This window comes from Mugil cephalus, chromosome 3 (genome assembly GCF_022458985.1).
Source record: "Mugil cephalus isolate CIBA_MC_2020 chromosome 3, CIBA_Mcephalus_1.1, whole genome shotgun sequence".
Lineage (NCBI taxonomy): Eukaryota > Metazoa > Chordata > Actinopteri > Mugiliformes > Mugilidae > Mugil > Mugil cephalus.
Window position 1 is genome coordinate 17,857,406 of NC_061772.1, and position 17,449 is coordinate 17,874,854.

The following is a 17,449-nucleotide window of genomic DNA, read 5'->3' on the forward strand; positions in this document are numbered from 1 at the left end:
TTTCTGTGGAGAGACTCCTTGAAGCTTGATGTCTGACTCAGTTCAGTCCAGACCCTTTATACTCTTCTCTGTAGGTGTGTCTGCAGGAGGATTATGGGCTGGGGTCCACACTGTTAGGCCTAAATACACCACTGAAGGGAGGACTCCATGGACAAACCTACTGTTTCAACATGGTGTGTTGTTTCTGGTCTTTAAATGAATGGTCACAGCTTCACTGGTTGTGTCTTTTTTTTTTTTTTTTTAGAAAAACATGTTTTATAGGGATCATCTAATAAGACCCCAAGTTATCTGTTTAAACAACATTTGTTGACTGAAGTCAAAGACACCCACACATCATACACACCGTTTCAACCAAGATACAGTAACCACCAATCACAGTGGTCATTACATCTCTGACTCTGACCATAAAACATTAGCACAACCCTTTACAACCACTGCAAACATGTGACCCTTGTAACATCAAGTTTTGAGGTGTCTTAATGAAATTCACAGTTTTGTTTAGTATTAAAATCAGTCCAAATGACTGTTGCCTATAAAGTGTGTAAATAACCTGCTATGTAAAAAAAAAAAACAAAAAAACAGTATGTTGAAGATTTGTGAGAATCTAAAAAAAGAAAACAAAAAAAAAACACATGACACAGTTTACTTGATTTAAATATTAATGTACTGTAGATAAATAATACCTAGAGCATCCTGATGCTGGATTCCTTTTAAATTTAGACAGTTGCTTGCATTATGTTTTTATCAGAATTATTGAAGTTTATAGCTTTTGACTAAACTTACAGAGGAGCTTAAAGCACACTTCTCACATTTAAATCTTTTAAAAAAGGGATCTAAAACATATTTTCAGTGGCACGCAATTTACCTGCACTACCTTTGTGATCTACCAGTTGATTGCAAATAAAGTATTGGGCATCCAAGGTGTAGATAAAGAACACATACTGTAGCATCAAAGGCTAGAATTAACAAGTTAAAAAGTAAATGAGTCTTCAATGAGCGTTTGTCTCTGTACTGACTCTCACAAGAACATGTTTCAGTTCTTTTCTCTTAAGGCTTTGTTTTTATTATGTGTCTTATATTAACATTGTGGTTGCATCAACTTGTGTTGAGTCACTTTGTACAATAGTTTCATGTTTGTACTCACGTTTGCAAAAGTAAAATGTTTGAGGGTACTATGGGTTGTAGAGACTCATGACTGGTCGATTAGCAGCAGGTCGACTGATCACGTGACACAACATGGCCACCTACGAGGAGACAGGTGAGGACCCCAGTGCGTCGGTCCAGCAAACAAGCAGCGGTTCGTCAAGTGTGTGGAAATACTTTACTAAAGACGAAGTCCATACTACAGTGGCATGCAAAAAGTGTAAGTAGGTCCTGAAATACAACAAAAACACAACTGCAATGCACACTCATCTGAAAAGGCATCCACTGAGGCCAACAGAGGAACGGCCCAGTCAGCAAACGACTTCACCAAACCCCTAAGGTAACAGAGAAAAATAGGCTGTACACCAACAATTTGCCAGTGAATTTCATTGTCAAAGTTGTTGCACGTATATATAATGTACACAGAAAAATGCGCATTTTTTAATCCGGCTACATTATTTTACACTATTAGCTATGCTATTGACAGTGCGAATTTATAGGTTATACCATCTGCAGCACTGTATTGATAACCTCATGTGTTTATGTTCAGTTTTGTTGTGTTGTATGAGTTGACGGTCTTTCTGTGGTTGTAGAGCGTTTTTTTTTCTTTGACGAAAGTCACGAAAGTGTGAGACTGACGTGTTTATGATGGGGTCTACAGCCGACAGTAGCCTGTGTTAAATCATCAGTCACCTTGCAGAAAACCCCCTATAGCTGTCTTTGTGTGAGACCCTGCATTACGTATTCAGGTCAAGAATATAGATTTCATTGTTGCAAAGCTTTCTGTTGTGCTTTTATGTGTGACGTCATCGAACCTTGACGTCACGGCATTACCTGGAGGGAAAACAGAGGGAAGCCAGAGGTGAACCTATACTCTCAATGAGGCGAACACTGCCACTGTCAACCAGGAAAATATGGTCTTGCTGCATTTTTGGGGTGCCAAAAGCAAAAACGCTAACTTAACGTTTTATGCATGCCAGCCACTGTCAGTTGTAGACCACCTTTGTTGAACGTGATAAAAAGAAAGGATTGGTGTGACACAATCATTTGATACCAGGTAAGATTAGTATCTCATACACCATCATTTTCATCCTGGATAAAGTTATGGGTTAGAATAAATTGTGACTGAAATAACGTTAAGTTATCAGCATTAAGTCAAGATCAAAGTACACAACTAAACAACAGACTGATTGCAGTAATGTCATGACACCATTATCTACCGTAATGAGTAGAGTTTATTGAATTATCGTACTCTTAGGTAAATTAGATGATCAGAGCATCTTAATCCTGTATTCATCTTACATTTGCACAAACTACTGCTGGATTTTTGGTTTTTATTCATCACAGATATTATAGTAACTTGTTTAAAGGCATTGTTATGTGTCATATAACATAATGACTGTAGTGTCATCTTATGTTTGTTTTGTGTCACCTTGTTCAGTGATTTCATGTTTGTTCTAACGTGGGCAAAAGCAAAATGTTTTCAGGTACACGGTGAAAGAAACACAACAAGACAGACATCATGTGTTGCATGAGATTTATTTAATATGTTTTAGATATGGGGTTAGACATGGGGTATAATCTCATTAATTTCAGAAAAAGTGTGATAGATTCGAATTGCATCAATACTGTATTTAGCATCGATAGAGCAGGTTGACCCTCTGGATGTCCCAGTAGGACATGCCCTGCCTCTGTCCAATCTGGACGTTGGGGTTGGGGATGGGGGTGATGGAGTCTCTTCCGTACTGGATGGAGAAGGCTGTTCTTCCATAGTGCATGATGGAGGAGTAGTCGTAGGGAGTGTTGAGGTTGTTGGTGGCCTGTTTGTGGAAGTTGTAGGCCATCTGCGGGTTGATGTTCTGCCAGTTGATCCTGACGTAGTAGTCGCGGTCACTTCTGGTCTGCTCATGCTGGAAGCCCAGAGCGTGGTTGGTCTCGTGCTGGATGATGCCGTGGAGGAGGCAGCCCTGCCTGTTGAGAGAGAGCACCTGTCTGCCCCCCTGTTTGCCCAGAGCCGAGAAACATCCTCCTTTGTTCTCGATGCTGATGAAGTCGTACTGGTTCTGATAGGGCACGAAGCGGATGCAGGTGCTGCTGTGGAAGGACCTCAAGGCATATTCGATGGTCTGCCTCTCAGAGCCGCTGAACTCACGGCTCACAGTGTAGGGGATTGTCACCAAGCCATTGGAGCCTTTCTTCCACAGGCAGCTTTGGGCCCAACATGTCATGGCATTTCTGGTTCTGGGAGCCAGCAGGTCTCCTTCCAGCAGGATCTCATTGGTGTTGTTGTTGGAGGTCAGAATCCCGGTGGTGATGTCCACAGTGCCTGGGACTTCTTCTTGGTCTCCTCCCTCCTGCAGAGGTTGTGCCTGAGAGAGGCCGAGCAGGAGCAGCAGTAGCAGGCTGGCAGAGGGAGTCATCTTCAGGGTCAGTGTGGAGGCTGTGGAGCTTCTGTGAACAGCTTTCTGTGGAGAGACTCCTTGAAGCTTGATGTCTGACTCAGTTCAGTCCAGAGTCTTTATACTCTCCTCTGCAGGTGTGTCTGCAGGAGGATTATGGGCTGGGGTCCACACTGCTAGGCCTAAATACACCACTGAAGGGAGGACTCCATGGACAAACCTACTGTTTCAACATGGTGTGTTGTCTCTGGTCTTTAAATGGATGATCACAGCTTCACTGATCAAGACTTTTTCAACTTTACACATTATCTGTCAAAGCAACCTTCATATAAGCAGCATAATAATGTGTATCATTGTATTTTTAAGAATTCCAGCTTTGTACATCCCGTCCAGGCAACTGTTGCCTATAAAGAGTGTAAATAACCTGCTATTTGAAAAAAGCACTATAACACTTTATGCTGAAAATTCAACCAAATCAAACATAAAAGAGTGAAAATTTTCAACTTAGGACACTCCAGTTTGGGCCATTTGTAATTTACCAGTGTTACCACCTTCAGTCCCAGGGCTAAGTAGTACATTATCCAAAAATGAAATACTAACGCTCTTTGAACTAGACTGAGTCTCCAGCCATACTAGCAGCACTGTGAGACTGTGTTTAACATGTTATTGTAGTTTGAGCTAAATTTTAACATCATCATGCTAACATACTGATCTTTAAGATGTTGATAATGTCTAGTGTGTTCATCCAGTCAGTCATATTTCAATCATGTCACTGTACAACTATGTTCTACGTAACATTAGACACGAAGTAGGATGGTTATTTACTTTGTGAAGCTTTTTTCACCAACCAAAGCATTGCCAAACAAAGTTTTGGTGGTGGAGTTAGCACACAAGTCAGGGATTGCAAAGGTCATTAATGGTTCAAGCTCCAGTTGATGAATGTTAGACTAGAATATTGATGCACTCAGTAGCTGGGTTTACATGGAGACTTTTTTCTCATTCCGATTGAAGGTTTCAGGTCAGCTGTTTACATGAGAGGTGATCTATTTCGATCTTATGTTACATGTACCACTACTTTTAATAGGAACGTCTTTTTTGTAGACCTGTGACATGCGCAGATTGATGAAAACATTGCGTGGCTGATCTCTCGTCTAATCAGCATAGTAGTTGCTATTATTTTTACATTTTTATTCTTAAAGTAGCAGCTTGATTCGGGAAGTTTGTGGGGTCATATCCACTTTTGCATTGCCTTTTCTGTTAGCCTTATAGTAGCCGTTTTTTAAAGTTTTCCAGCGGTTCCAAATATGTTCCACGCTTCAGTCTATCTTGGCTTCAATTAGTTTTTGATGGACCTTTTTTAAACAGTTTAACATTTTTCTGCTGTCTAAGCATGCAATAAGGTCTAGTTCTTTCAGAGTTGTTATTAAAAACAAACTCTCCACAGAACCGTAGATCAGATGAGGAAAGGTCACTCGAACGTCACTGTGCATTTACTCCAAAACAGAGCATGTGCAGACAGAACGGAGCCTGAATTCATTCCGATTCACCATTTCCATGACTTTGGATCAGTTTGGGAAAGGGAATATTCTACCACTGTGAAAGCGAATTAGATTGAATTGGGTTTGAGGCTGTTTATTCAGATTGAGGTGTTTATATGGAGCATTTGCATTCAGTTTGGGCTTCTAAACTGATTGTAATGGGAATATATGGCTCTGTGTAAACCCAGCTAATGTTGAGATGTGTCACAGGCTAATATAAATGTCATTGTGATTTTATTCATAAAGCACATTTAAAAACGACAAATACTGGCCAAAGTGCTGGACAAATAGAGTATTCCAACCATAAAAAAATGAAATGGAAAACTTTCACCTGCCCATGTCACTACAGGAAATGTTAGATGCTCACCAAAGTCATTTGGAATGTGTCCTCAGATCATGAATGTGTCTCAGTTTGGTTTTCTGGCAATCTCTCCACTTATTGTTTAGTGGTAAGTCTGGACCAAAGTGCACAACTGAACATCAGACTGTTTGCGATAATATCATGACACCATTATCTACAGTAATCAGTTGAGTTTATTGAGTCATTGTACTGTAGATAAATTAGATAATCAGAGCATCCAATAACTGTATTCATCTTACATTTGGACAAATAAATGTAAAGAGTTTACTTTTTATTCATTACAAGTATTATAGTAACTTGTTTAAAGCCTTTGACTAAAGATCTCCTAGGAGCTTAGAGCACATTGTTATGTGTCATATAATATAATGATTGTAATGTCATCTTATGTTTTTTTTGTGTCACCTCATTCAGTAATTTCATGTTTCTTCTAATGTGTGAAAAAGTAAAATGTTTTCAGGTACACAGTGAAAGAAACACACTGCTAGGCCTAAATACACCACTGAAGGGAGGACTCCATGGACAAACCTACTGTTTCAACATGGTGTGTTGTCTCTGGTCTTTAAATGGATGATCAGTGAAGCACTGATCAAGACTTTTTAAACTTTACACATTATATGGCCATCCGTCCAATTAGACTTCAAATTATCTGTCAAAGCAACCTTCATATAAGCAGCATAATAATGTGTATCAGTGTATCTTTAATCTGACACACACCATAACAACAAGATAACCACCAGTCACAGTGGTGACTGCATTTCTGATATCAACCAACCATAAAACAGTCTCACAACCCTTGAGATGAACTAAAAAATAATAATGTCAAATCTTGGTTTGTATTAATGAAATTGACACTTCTGTTAAAATCAGTCCAGTCTATAAAGTGTATAAATACCTGCTATTTCAACAAGCAGTGTAACACTTTGTTTTGAAGATTCAACCAAATCAAACATAAAATAGTGAAAAATTTCAACTTAGGAAGCTGCAGTTTGTGCCATTTTTAATTTCCCAGTGTTATACTTCAGTCACAACAGTACATTATCCAAAAATGAAATACTAACATTCTTTGTACCAAACTGAGTCTTCAGCCATGCTATCAGCACTGTGAGACTGTGTTTAACATGTTAATGTAGTTTGAGCTAAATTTTAACATCATTATGCTAACAGTGACAATGCTAACATGGTGGTTAAAAACTGCTTCTTTAAAATGCTAAGAATGTTTACTGTGTCTACCCAGTCAGTCATATTTCAATCATAGTTTAACATGTCACTGTGCAACTATGTTCTGCCTAACAGTAGACACGTAGAAGGATGGTTATTTATTTTTTTTGCACAACCTTTATCACCAACAAAAGCACTGCCAAACAAATTGAAGGTGGAGTTAGAACCAAGTTAGGGGCCATAAAGGTCATTAATGGTTCAAGCTTCAGTTCATGAATGTTAGACCAATATATTGATTCACTTAATGTTGAGATGTGTCAGAGACTAATATCAGTGTCAGTGTGGTTTTCTTCTTAACACACACTTAAAAACAACAACTACTGACCAAAGTGTTGTACAAATGGAGTATTTAAAGCATGAAAAAATGAAATGGAAAACCTTCACCTGCTCATGTCACTACAGGAAATGTTAGATGCTCACCAACGTCATTTGAAATATCTCCTAAGATCATGAACGTGTCTCAGTTTAGTTTTCTGGCATTCTGTCCATTTATTGTTTAGTATTAAGTCTAGATCATTCTGCACAACTGAATGGCAGACTGATTGCAATAATATCATGACACCATTATCTACAATTAAGAGTCGAGTTTATTGAGTTATTGTACTGCAGGTAAATTAGATGATCAGAGCATCCCAATCTTGTATTCATCTTACATTTGGACAAACAACTGCTGTAGTTTACTTTTTATTCATAACAAATATTGTAGTAACTTGTTTAAAGCTTTTGACTAAAGATCTCCTAGGAGCTTAGAGAACATTGTTATGTGTCATATAAGATAATGATTGTAGTGTCATCTTATGTATGGTTTGAGTCACCTTGTTCATTGAGTTCATGTTTGTTCTAATGTGTTCAAAAGTAAAATGTTTGCACACAGTCAAAGAAACACAACTAGTCAGACATCATTTGTTGCATTAAATTTATTAAATGCGTTTTAGACATGAGGTTCTAAACGTATTTAGCATCGATAGAGCAGGTTGACCCTCTGGATGTCCCAGTAGGACATGCCCTGCCTCTGACCAATCTGGACGTTGGGGTTGGGGATGGGGGTGATGGAGTCTCTTCCGTACTGGATGGAGAAGGCTGTTCTTCCATAGTGCATGATGGAGGAGTAGTCGTAGGGAGTGTTGAGGTTGTTGGTGGCCTGTTTGTGGAAGTTGTAGGCCATCTGCGGGTTGATGTTCTGCCAGTTGATCCTGACGTAGTAGTCGCGGTCACTTCTGGTCTGCTCGTGCTGGAAGCCCAGAGCGTGGTTGGTCTCGTGCTGGATGATGCCGTGGAGGAGGCAGCCCTGCCTGTTGAGAGAGAGCACCTGTCTGCCCCCCTGTTTGCCCAGAGCCGAGAAACATCCTCCTTTGTTCTCGATGCTGATGAAGTCGTACTGGTTCTGATAGGGCACGAAGCGGATGCAGGTGCTGCTGTGGAAGGACCTCAAGGCATATTCGATGGTCTGCCTCTCAGAGCCGCTGAACTCACGGCTCACAGTGTAGGGGATTGTCACCAAGCCATTGGAGCCTTTCTTCCACAGGCAGCTTTGGGCCCAACACGTCATGGCATTTCTGGTTCTGGGAGCCAGCAGGTCTCCTTCCAGCAGGATCTCATTGGTGTTGTTGTTGGAGGTCAGAATCCCGGTGGTGATGTCCACAGTGCCTGGGACTTCTTCTTGGTCTCCTCCCTCCTGGAGAGGTTGGGCCTGAGAGAGGCCGAGCAGGAGCAGCAGTAGCAGGCTGGCAGAGGGAGTCATCTTCAGGGTCAGTGTGGAGACTGTGGAGCTTCTGTGAACAGCTTTCTGTGGAGAGACTCCTTGAAGCTGGATGTCTGACTCAGTTCAGTCCAGAGTCTTTATACTCTCCTCTGCAGGTGTGTCTGCAGGAGGATTATGGGCTGGGGTCCACACTGCGAGGCCTAAATACACCACTGAAGGGAGGACTCCATGGACAAACCTACTGTTTCAACATGGTGTGTTGTCTCTGGTCTTTAAATGGATGATCACAGCTTCACTGATCAAGACTTTTCAAACTTTACACATTATATGGCCATCCTTCCAATTAGACCTCAAATTATCTGTCAAAGCAACCTTCATATAAGCAGCATAATAATGTGTATCAGTGTATCTTAAATCTGACACACACCATAACAACAAGATAACCACCAGTCACAGTGGTGACTGCATTTCTGATATCAACCAACCATAAAACAGTCACAAAACCCTTGAGATGAACTAAAACATTTAGTCTCTGTAATGTCAAATCTTGGTTTGTATTAATGAAATTGACACTTCTGTTAAATTCAGTCCAGTCTATAAAGTGTATAAATAACCTGCTATTTGAAAAAGCAGTGTAACACTTTATTTTGAAGACTCAACCAAATCAAACATAAAATAGTGAAAAATTTCAACTTAGGAAGCTGCAGTTTGTGCCATTTTTAATTTCCCAGTGTTATACTTCAGTCACAACAATACATTATCCAAAAATGAAATACTAACATTCTTTGCACCAAACTGAGTCTTCAGCCATGCTATCAGCACTGTGCGACTGTGTTTAACATGTTAATGTAGTTTGAGCTTAATTTTAACATCATTATGCTAACAGTGACAATGCTAACATGGTGGTTAAAAACTGCTTCTTTAAAATGTTAAGAATGTTTACTGTGTCTACCCAGTCAGTCATATTTCAATCATAGTTTAACATGTCACTGTGCAACTATGTTCTGCCTAACAGTAGACACGTAGAAGGATGGTTATTTATTTTTTTTGCACAACCTTTATCACCAACAAAAGCACTGCCAAACAAATTGAAGGTGGAGTTAGAACCAAGTTAGGGGCCAGAAAGGTCATTAATGGTTCAAGCTTCAGTTCATGAATGTTAGACCAATATATTGATTCACTTAATGTTGAGATGTGTCAGAGACTAATATCAGTGTCAGTGTGATTTTCTTCCTAACACACACTTAAAAACAACAACTACTGACCAAAGTGTTGTACAAACGGAGTATTTAAAGCATGAAAAAATGAAATGGAAAACCTTCACCTGCTCATGTCACTACAGGAAATGTTAGATGCTCACCAAAATCATTTGAAATATCTCCTAAGATCATGAACGTGTCTCAGTTTAGTTTTCTGGCATTCTGTCCATTTATTGTTTAGTATTAAGTCTAGATCATTCTGCACAACTGAATGGCAGACTGATTGCAATAATATCATGACACCATTATCTACAATTAAGAGTTGAGTTTATTGAGTTATTGTACTGCAGGTAAATTAGATGATCAGAGCATCCTAATCCTGTATTCATCTTACATTTGGACAAACAACTGCTGTAGTTTACTTTTTATTCATAACAAATATTGTAGTAACTTGTTTAAAGCTTTTGACTAAAGATCTCCTAGGAGCTTAGAGAACATTGTTATGTGTCATATAAGATAATGATTGTAGTGTCATCTTATGTATGGTTTGAGTCACCTTGTTCATTGAGTTCATGTTTGTTCTAATGTGTTCAAAAGTAAAATGTTTGCACACAGTCAAAGAAACACAACTAGTCAGACATCATTTGTTGCATTAAATTTATTAAATGCGTTTTAGACATGAGGTTCTAAACGTATTTAGCATCGATAGAGCAGTTGACCCTCTGGATGTCCCAGTAGGACATGCCCTGCCTCTGACCAATCTGGACGTTGGGGTTGGGGATGGGGGTGATGGAGTCTCTTCCGTACTGGATGGAGAAGGCTGTTCTTCCATAGTGCATGATGGAGGAGTAGTCGTAGGGAGTGTTGAGGTTGTTGGTGGCCTGTTTGTGGAAGTTGTAGGCCATCTGCGGGTTGATGTTCTGCCAGTTGATCCTGACGTAGTAGTCGCGGTCACTTCTGGTCTGCTCGTGCTGGAAGCCCAGAGCGTGGTTGGTCTCGTGCTGGATGATGCCGTGGAGGAGGCAGCCCTGCCTGTTGAGAGAGAGCACCTGTCTGCCCCCCTGTTTGCCCAGAGCCGAGAAACATCCTCCTTTGTTCTCGATGCTGATGAAGTCGTACTGGTTCTGATAGGGCACGAAGCGGATGCAGGTGCTGCTGTGGAAGGACCTCAAGGCATATTCGATGGTCTGCCTCTCAGAGCCGCTGAACTCACGGCTCACAGTGTAGGGGATTGTCACCAAGCCATTGGAGCCTTTCTTCCACAGGCAGCTTTGGGCCCAACACGTCATGGCATTTCTGGTTCTGGGAGCCAGCAGGTCTCCTTCCAGCAGGATCTCATTGGTGTTGTTGTTGGAGGTCAGAATCCCGGTGGTGATGTCCACAGTGCCTGGGACTTCTTCTTGGTCTCCTTCCTCCTGCAGAGGTTGTGCCTGAGAGAGGCCGAGCAGGAGCAGCAGTAGCAGGCTGGCAGAGGGAGTCATCTTCAGGGTCAGTGTGGAGGCTGTGGAGCTTCTGTGAACAGCTTTCTGTGGAGAGACTCCTTGAAGCTTGATGTCTGACTCAGTTCAGTCCAGAGTCTTTATACTCTCCTCTGCAGGTGTGTCTGTAGGAGGATTATGGGCTGGGGTCCACACTGCTAGGCCTAAATACACCACTGAAGGGAGGACTCCATGGACAAACCTACTGTTTCAACATGGTGTGTTGTCTCTGGTCTTTAAATGGATGATCACAGCTTCACTGATCAAGACTTTTTAAACTTTACACATTATATGGCCATCCGTCCAATTAGACCTCAAATTATCTGTCAAAGCAACCTTCATATAAGCAGCATAATAATGTGTATCAGTGTATCTTTAATCTGACACACACCATAATAAGATAACCACCAGTCACAGTGGTGACTGCATCTCTGATATCAATTAACCATAAAACAGTCTCAAAACCCTTGAGATGAACTGAAAAATTTAGTCTCTGTAATATCAAATCTTGGTTTGTATTAATGAAATTGACACTTCTGTTAAAATCAGTCCAGTCTATAAAGTGTATAAATACCTGCTATTTCAACAAGCAGTGTAACACTTTATTTTGATGATTCAACCAAATCAATTATAAAATAGTGAAAATTTTCAACTTAGGAAGCTGCAGTTTGTGCCATTTTTAATTTCCCAGTGTTATACTTCAGTCACAGTAGTACATTATCCAAAAATGAAATACTAACACTCTTTGAACCAGATGGAGTCTCCAGCCATGCTATCAGCACTGTTTGACTGTGTTTAACATGTTAATGTAGTTTGAGCTAAATTTTAACATCATTATGCTAACAGTGACAATGCTAACATGGTGGTTAAAAACTGCTTCTTTAAAATGTTAAGAATGTTTACCGTGTCTGCCCAGTCAGTCATATTTCAATCATAGTTTAATATGTGACTGTGAAACTATGTTCTACCTAACAGTAAACACGTAGAAGGGTGTTTTTTTTTTTTTTGCACGACTTTTGTCACCAACGAAAGCACTGCCAAAAAAATTGAAGGTGAAGTTAGAACCAAGTTAGGGGCCAGAATGGTCATTAATGGTTCAAACTCCAGTTCATGAATGTTAAACCCATATATTGATGCACTTAATGTTGAGATGTGTCAGAGACTTATATCAGTGTCAGTGTGATTTTTTTCTTAACGCACACTTAAAAACAACAACTACTGACCAAATTGTTGTACAAATGGAGTATTCAAAACATGAAAAAATGAAATGGAAAACCTTCCCCTGCTCATGTCACTACAGGAAACGTTAGATGCTCACCAAAGTCATTTGAAATTTCGGTAACACTTTCTATGAAGGTTGTACTTATAATGCCCTATGAATGCACTCATAATGTTTTATAAGGTGTCTATAAAGCATTATAATGGTCATTATTACCATCTATACATATTCACAAGTCGTCATAACCAACTTCATGATGCATTATGACAACTGGTTATGAATGATTATAATTTTAATCTGAATAGTGCATTATAAATGTCAATATCTGCCTAGTCACTTGTTAATGTTATGATGCATCATAACTACTTTGCTTTGCTAAATGTGCATAGTGATGCATAATGAGTTTTGACTTCGCCTATAGTGCTTTATAGCTGTAGTTATAAGTATATGTAATAAAGTTATAATAATGTATACATCTCTCTACAGCACAGTTATAAACAGCTATGCAATATCATAAGTGCTATTTGTCAGCGCTAAGTAAAGTGACAAGAATATGACACTATTATTAACAGATATAAGTTACTATGAGTAATTAAAAGGTGCAATGAACTAAGTCCTGAGTCTGGCATCTTTACCCCATATGCACAATGTTAATATCATAGGTGTTATTTGTCAGCTTTAGGTAAATTAGTGCAAATGAGGTGTTGTGGATATAAGACTATTATAAACAAATATGAGGCACAATGAAATGAGAGCCTGGACAGTAAAGACAAAAGGAATTCATTTAGTTCACTTTATTTTCATTTAAACCAACACACATAATCAGAATGATTATCAATGCTCTGACATTACACAAACACATGAAACACATGAAACAGGCCACAAAAGTGGCACAGCGTGGTCCTAGAGATGTGGCTCTTAAAAGTGCCTTTGGGTTGGTGAGGTGATTCAGGGTCAGAGGTCAGGAGATGGTTTGACAGCAACTACAAGAACAGAGGCAAATCTTTAGTGCTCTAGCTGGGTTTGTTTTTATGCAGAAAGGTTTGATTGAAAACACATAAGCAGATCACGTTTTTTTGTTTAAAGCAGCCTAATGAGACATTGTGTTACTGCATATCGTGCAGGCACCGCAGATTACCCGTAGATGGTTTAAGCTAGCTACACGAAAGTTACCAGACACGGCTAGTTTTAATTCACAAATTAGATCGTTTTCATATTCTTGCCTTTAATGATTGAAACCATTCGAAATCATTGCATTAATATATAAACGATGTGCTTCATGTAAGCAAAGTAAGACATTAGCTCACAAAACATTAGCAGGACAGAGAGACGACATACCTGTCCTGGAGAGGACTCAGTGGAGAAAGGAAAGAAAAGCCGTTTTACGACTAGTACATACAGTCAATGCTTTACGACAGTGGGAGGAGCTGGGGACGGAGGTGGGTGGGTGGGGTCTGAGGTCAGTGGTCATGGACTAAAGAATGACATTTATCCAATAATAATAATATTAAGTTTACTGAATGCCATCAGATATTATTTTAATATCGTTTTTATTTATATTATTATTATTGGATAAATGTCATTCTTTAGTCCATGACCACTGACCTCAGACCCCACCCACCCACCTCCATCCCCAGCTCCTCCCACTGTCGAAAAGCATTGACTGTATGTACTAGTCGTAAAACGGCTTTTCTTTCCTTTCTCCGCTGAGTCCTCTCCAGGACAGGTATGTCGTCTCTCTGTCCTGCTAATGTTTTGTGAGCTAATGTCTTACTTTGCTTACATGAAGCACATCGTTTATATATTAATGCAATGATTTCGAATGGTTTCAATCATTAAAGGCAAGAATATGAAAACGATCTAATTTGTGAATTAAAACTAGCCGTGTCTGGTAACTTTCGTGTAGCTAGCTTAAACCATCTACGGGTAATCTGCGGTGCCTGCACGATATGCGGTAACATATTGTCTCATTACGCTGCTTTAAACAAAAAAACGTGATCTGCTTGTGTGTTTTCAATCAAACCTTTCTGCATGAAAAAGCAAACCCAGCTAGAGCACTAAAGATTTGCCTCTGTTCTTCTTGTAGTTGCTGTCAAACCATCTCCTGACCTCTGACCCTGAATCACCTCACCAACCCAAAGGCATTTTTAAGAGACACATCTCTAGGACCACGCCGTGCCACTTTTGTGGCCTGTTTCATGTGTTTCATGTGTTTGTGTAATGTCAGAACATTGATAATCATTCTGATTATGTGTGTTGGTTTAAATGAAAATAAAGTGAACTAAATGCATTCCTTTTGTCTTTACTGTCCAGGCTCTCATTTCATTATGCCTCATATTTGTTTATAATAGTCTTATATCCACAACACCTCATTTGCACTAATTTACCTAAAGCTGACAAATAACGCCTATGATATTAACATTGTGCATATGGGGTAAAGATGCCAGACTCAGGACTTAGTTCATTGCACCTTTTGATTACTCATAGTAACTTATATCTGTTAATAATAGTGTCATATTCTTGTCACTTTACTTAGCGCTGACAATTGGCACTTATGAAGTTGCATAGCTGTTTATGACTGTGTGCTGTAGAGAGATGTATACATTATTATAACTTTATTACATATACTTATAACTACAGATATAAAGCACTATAGGCGAAGTCAAAACTCATTATGCATCACTATGCACATTTAGCAAAGCAAAGTAGTTATGATGCATCATAACATTAACAAGTGACTAGGCAGATATTGACATATTTATAATGCACTATTCAGATTAAAATTATAATCATTCATAACCAGTTGTCATAATGCATCATGAAGTTGGTTATGACGACTTGTGAATATGTATAGATGGTAATAATGACCATTATAATGCTTTATAGACACCTTATAAAACATTATGAGTGCATTCAGAGGGCATTATAAGTACAACCTTCATAGAAAGTGTTACCGAAATTTCTCCTAAGATCATGAACGTGTCTCAATTTAGTTTTCTGGCATTCTGTCCATTTATTGTTTAGTATTAAGTCTAGATCATTGTGCACAACTGAATGGCAGACTGATTGCAATAATATCATGACACCATTATCTACAGTAAAGAATTGAGTTTATTGAGTTATTGTACTGCAGGTAAATTAGATGATCAGAGCATCCTAATCCTGTATTCATTTTACTTTTGGACAAACAACTGCTGGAGTTTACTTTTTATTCATAACAAATATTATAGTAACTTGTTTAAAGCCTTTGACTAAAGATCTCCTAGGAGCTTAGAGCACATTGTTATGTGTCATATAACATAATGGTTGTAGTGTCATCTTATGTATGGTTTGAGTCACCTTGTTCATTGAGTTCATGTTTGTTCTAACGTGTGCAAAAGTAAAATGTTTACAGGTACACAGTGAAAGAAACACAAGACGGACATCATGTGTTGCATAAGATTTATTTAATATGTTTTAGATATGGGGTTAGACATGGGGTATAATCTCATTAATTTCAGAAAAAATGTGATTGATTCGAATGTCATCAACACTGTATTTAGCATCGATAGAGCAGGTTGACCCTCTGGATGTCCCAGTAGGACATGCCCTGCCTCTGTCCAATCTGGACGTTGGGGTTGGGGATGGGGGTGATGGAGTCTCTTCCGTACTGGATGGAGAAGGCTGTTCTTCCATAGTGCATGATGGAGGAGTAGTCATAGGGAGTGTTGAGGTTGTTGGTGGCCTGTTTGTGGAAGTTGTAGGCCATCTGCGGGTTGATGTTCTGCCAGTTGATCCTGACGTAGTAGTCGCGGTCACTTCTGGTCTGCTCGTGCTGGAAGCCCAGAGCGTGGTTGGTCTCGTGCTGGATGATGCCGTGGAGGAGGCAGCCCTGCCTGTTGAGAGAGAGCACCTGTCTGCCCCCCTGTTTGCCCAGAGCTGAGAAACATCCTCCTTTGTTCTCGATGCTGATGAAGTCGTACTGGTTCTGATAGGGAACGAAGCGGATGCAGGTGCTGCTGTGGAAAGACCTCAAGGCATATTCGATGGTCTGCCTCTCAGAGCCGCTGAACTCACGGCTCACAGTGTAGGGGATTGTCACCAAGCCATTGGAGCCTTTCTTCCACAGACAGCTTTGGGCCCAACACGTCATGGCGTTTCTGGTTCTGGGAGCCAGCAGGTCTCCTTCCAGCAGGATCTCATTGGTGTTGTTGTTGGAGGTCAGAATCCCGGTGGTGATGTCCACAGTGCCTGGGACTTCTTCTTGGTCTCCTCCCTCCTGCAGAGGTTGTGCCTGAGAGAGGCCAAGCAGGAGCAGCAGTAGCAGGCTGGCAGAGGGAGTCATCTTCAGGGTCAGTGTGGAGGCTGTGGAGCTTCTGTGAACAGCTTTCTGTGGAGAGACTCCTTGAAGCTTGATGTCTGACTCAGTTCAGTCCAGAGTCTTTATACTCTCCTCTGCAGGTGTGTCTGCAGGAGGATTATGGGCTGGGGTCCACACTGCTAGGCCTAAATACACCACTGAAGGGAGGATTCCATGGACAAACCTACTGTTTCAACATGGTGTGTTGTCTCTGGTCTTTAAATGCAGGATCACATATCTGAACATACACTACATGCACAAATATTAGGCCAATTATTAGTATTTTGACAATATCATAATTTTTATGTGTACTTTTTTAACCCAAATCTGGGTAAACTTGAACACCTATTGGATTTAACCGTACTAGGTGCATGTGTGTAAAGATGGAGGGTGTGGCCAAATGAACTCTACTTGGATGTTACTTTTTGTGTTAACAGCCCTATTACAAATGTGAACATTTCACACTCAAAACAAAAATGTTTTTCAATTAATCTGTACTTTTCATCCCTAGAAGCTGACAAAAAGACAAATGCAGATCATTCCAGTGCTGTTTTTATTCCTTGAAATCACAGTTCTTAGAAAACCTCTGTTTTCCACCTAAATTTATAAATCATCACACTATTATATACTATATCATCCAAGAAGACAAGACAAAATAAAAATAAACTCATCTTTGAATATAAAGCCAGCCTATAAATCCAAACCTGCAAGCCTAAACTTTCAGTATTCGAAATTAAGTGTGACATCATTTTCATCAGTGCTCGTGTGATTTGTTGGTTTGTTACAGGATCAAGACATAAATGCATTCTTCTTTTATTGGAACTTGTGATTAAGAGGCATCCTAAAATAATGT

The 17,449-nt window shown here is 39.8% G+C and overlaps 4 protein-coding genes across 4 annotated transcripts; all 4 read right to left on the bottom strand.

Moving 5' to 3' along the window:
* Window positions 1-2,663: 2,663 nt before the first annotated feature.
* LOC125004955 (high choriolytic enzyme 1-like) lies at window positions 2,664-3,642 on the bottom strand. The gene has a single exon (XM_047579811.1). It carries the CDS (start codon window positions 3,561-3,563, stop codon window positions 2,778-2,780), a length of 786 nt encoding a protein of 261 aa, XP_047435767.1. The 5' UTR covers window positions 3,564-3,642; the 3' UTR covers window positions 2,664-2,777.
* Window positions 3,643-7,558: 3,916 nt separating this feature from the next.
* LOC125005466 (high choriolytic enzyme 1-like) lies at window positions 7,559-8,466 on the bottom strand. The gene has a single exon (XM_047580826.1). The coding sequence runs from the start codon at window positions 8,398-8,400 to the stop codon at window positions 7,615-7,617; it is 786 nt and encodes a 261-aa protein (XP_047436782.1). The 5' UTR covers window positions 8,401-8,466; the 3' UTR covers window positions 7,559-7,614.
* A 1,780-nt stretch (window positions 8,467-10,246) lies between these two features.
* LOC125005404 (high choriolytic enzyme 1-like) lies at window positions 10,247-11,130 on the bottom strand. Its single transcript, XM_047580752.1, has one exon. The coding sequence runs from the start codon at window positions 11,039-11,041 to the stop codon at window positions 10,247-10,249; it is 795 nt and encodes a 264-aa protein (XP_047436708.1). The 5' UTR covers window positions 11,042-11,130.
* A 4,553-nt stretch (window positions 11,131-15,683) lies between these two features.
* LOC125005465 (high choriolytic enzyme 1-like) lies at window positions 15,684-16,649 on the bottom strand. The gene has a single exon (XM_047580825.1). It carries the CDS (start codon window positions 16,579-16,581, stop codon window positions 15,796-15,798), a length of 786 nt encoding a protein of 261 aa, XP_047436781.1. The 5' UTR covers window positions 16,582-16,649; the 3' UTR covers window positions 15,684-15,795.
* Between the last annotated feature and the right edge of the window lie 800 nt (window positions 16,650-17,449).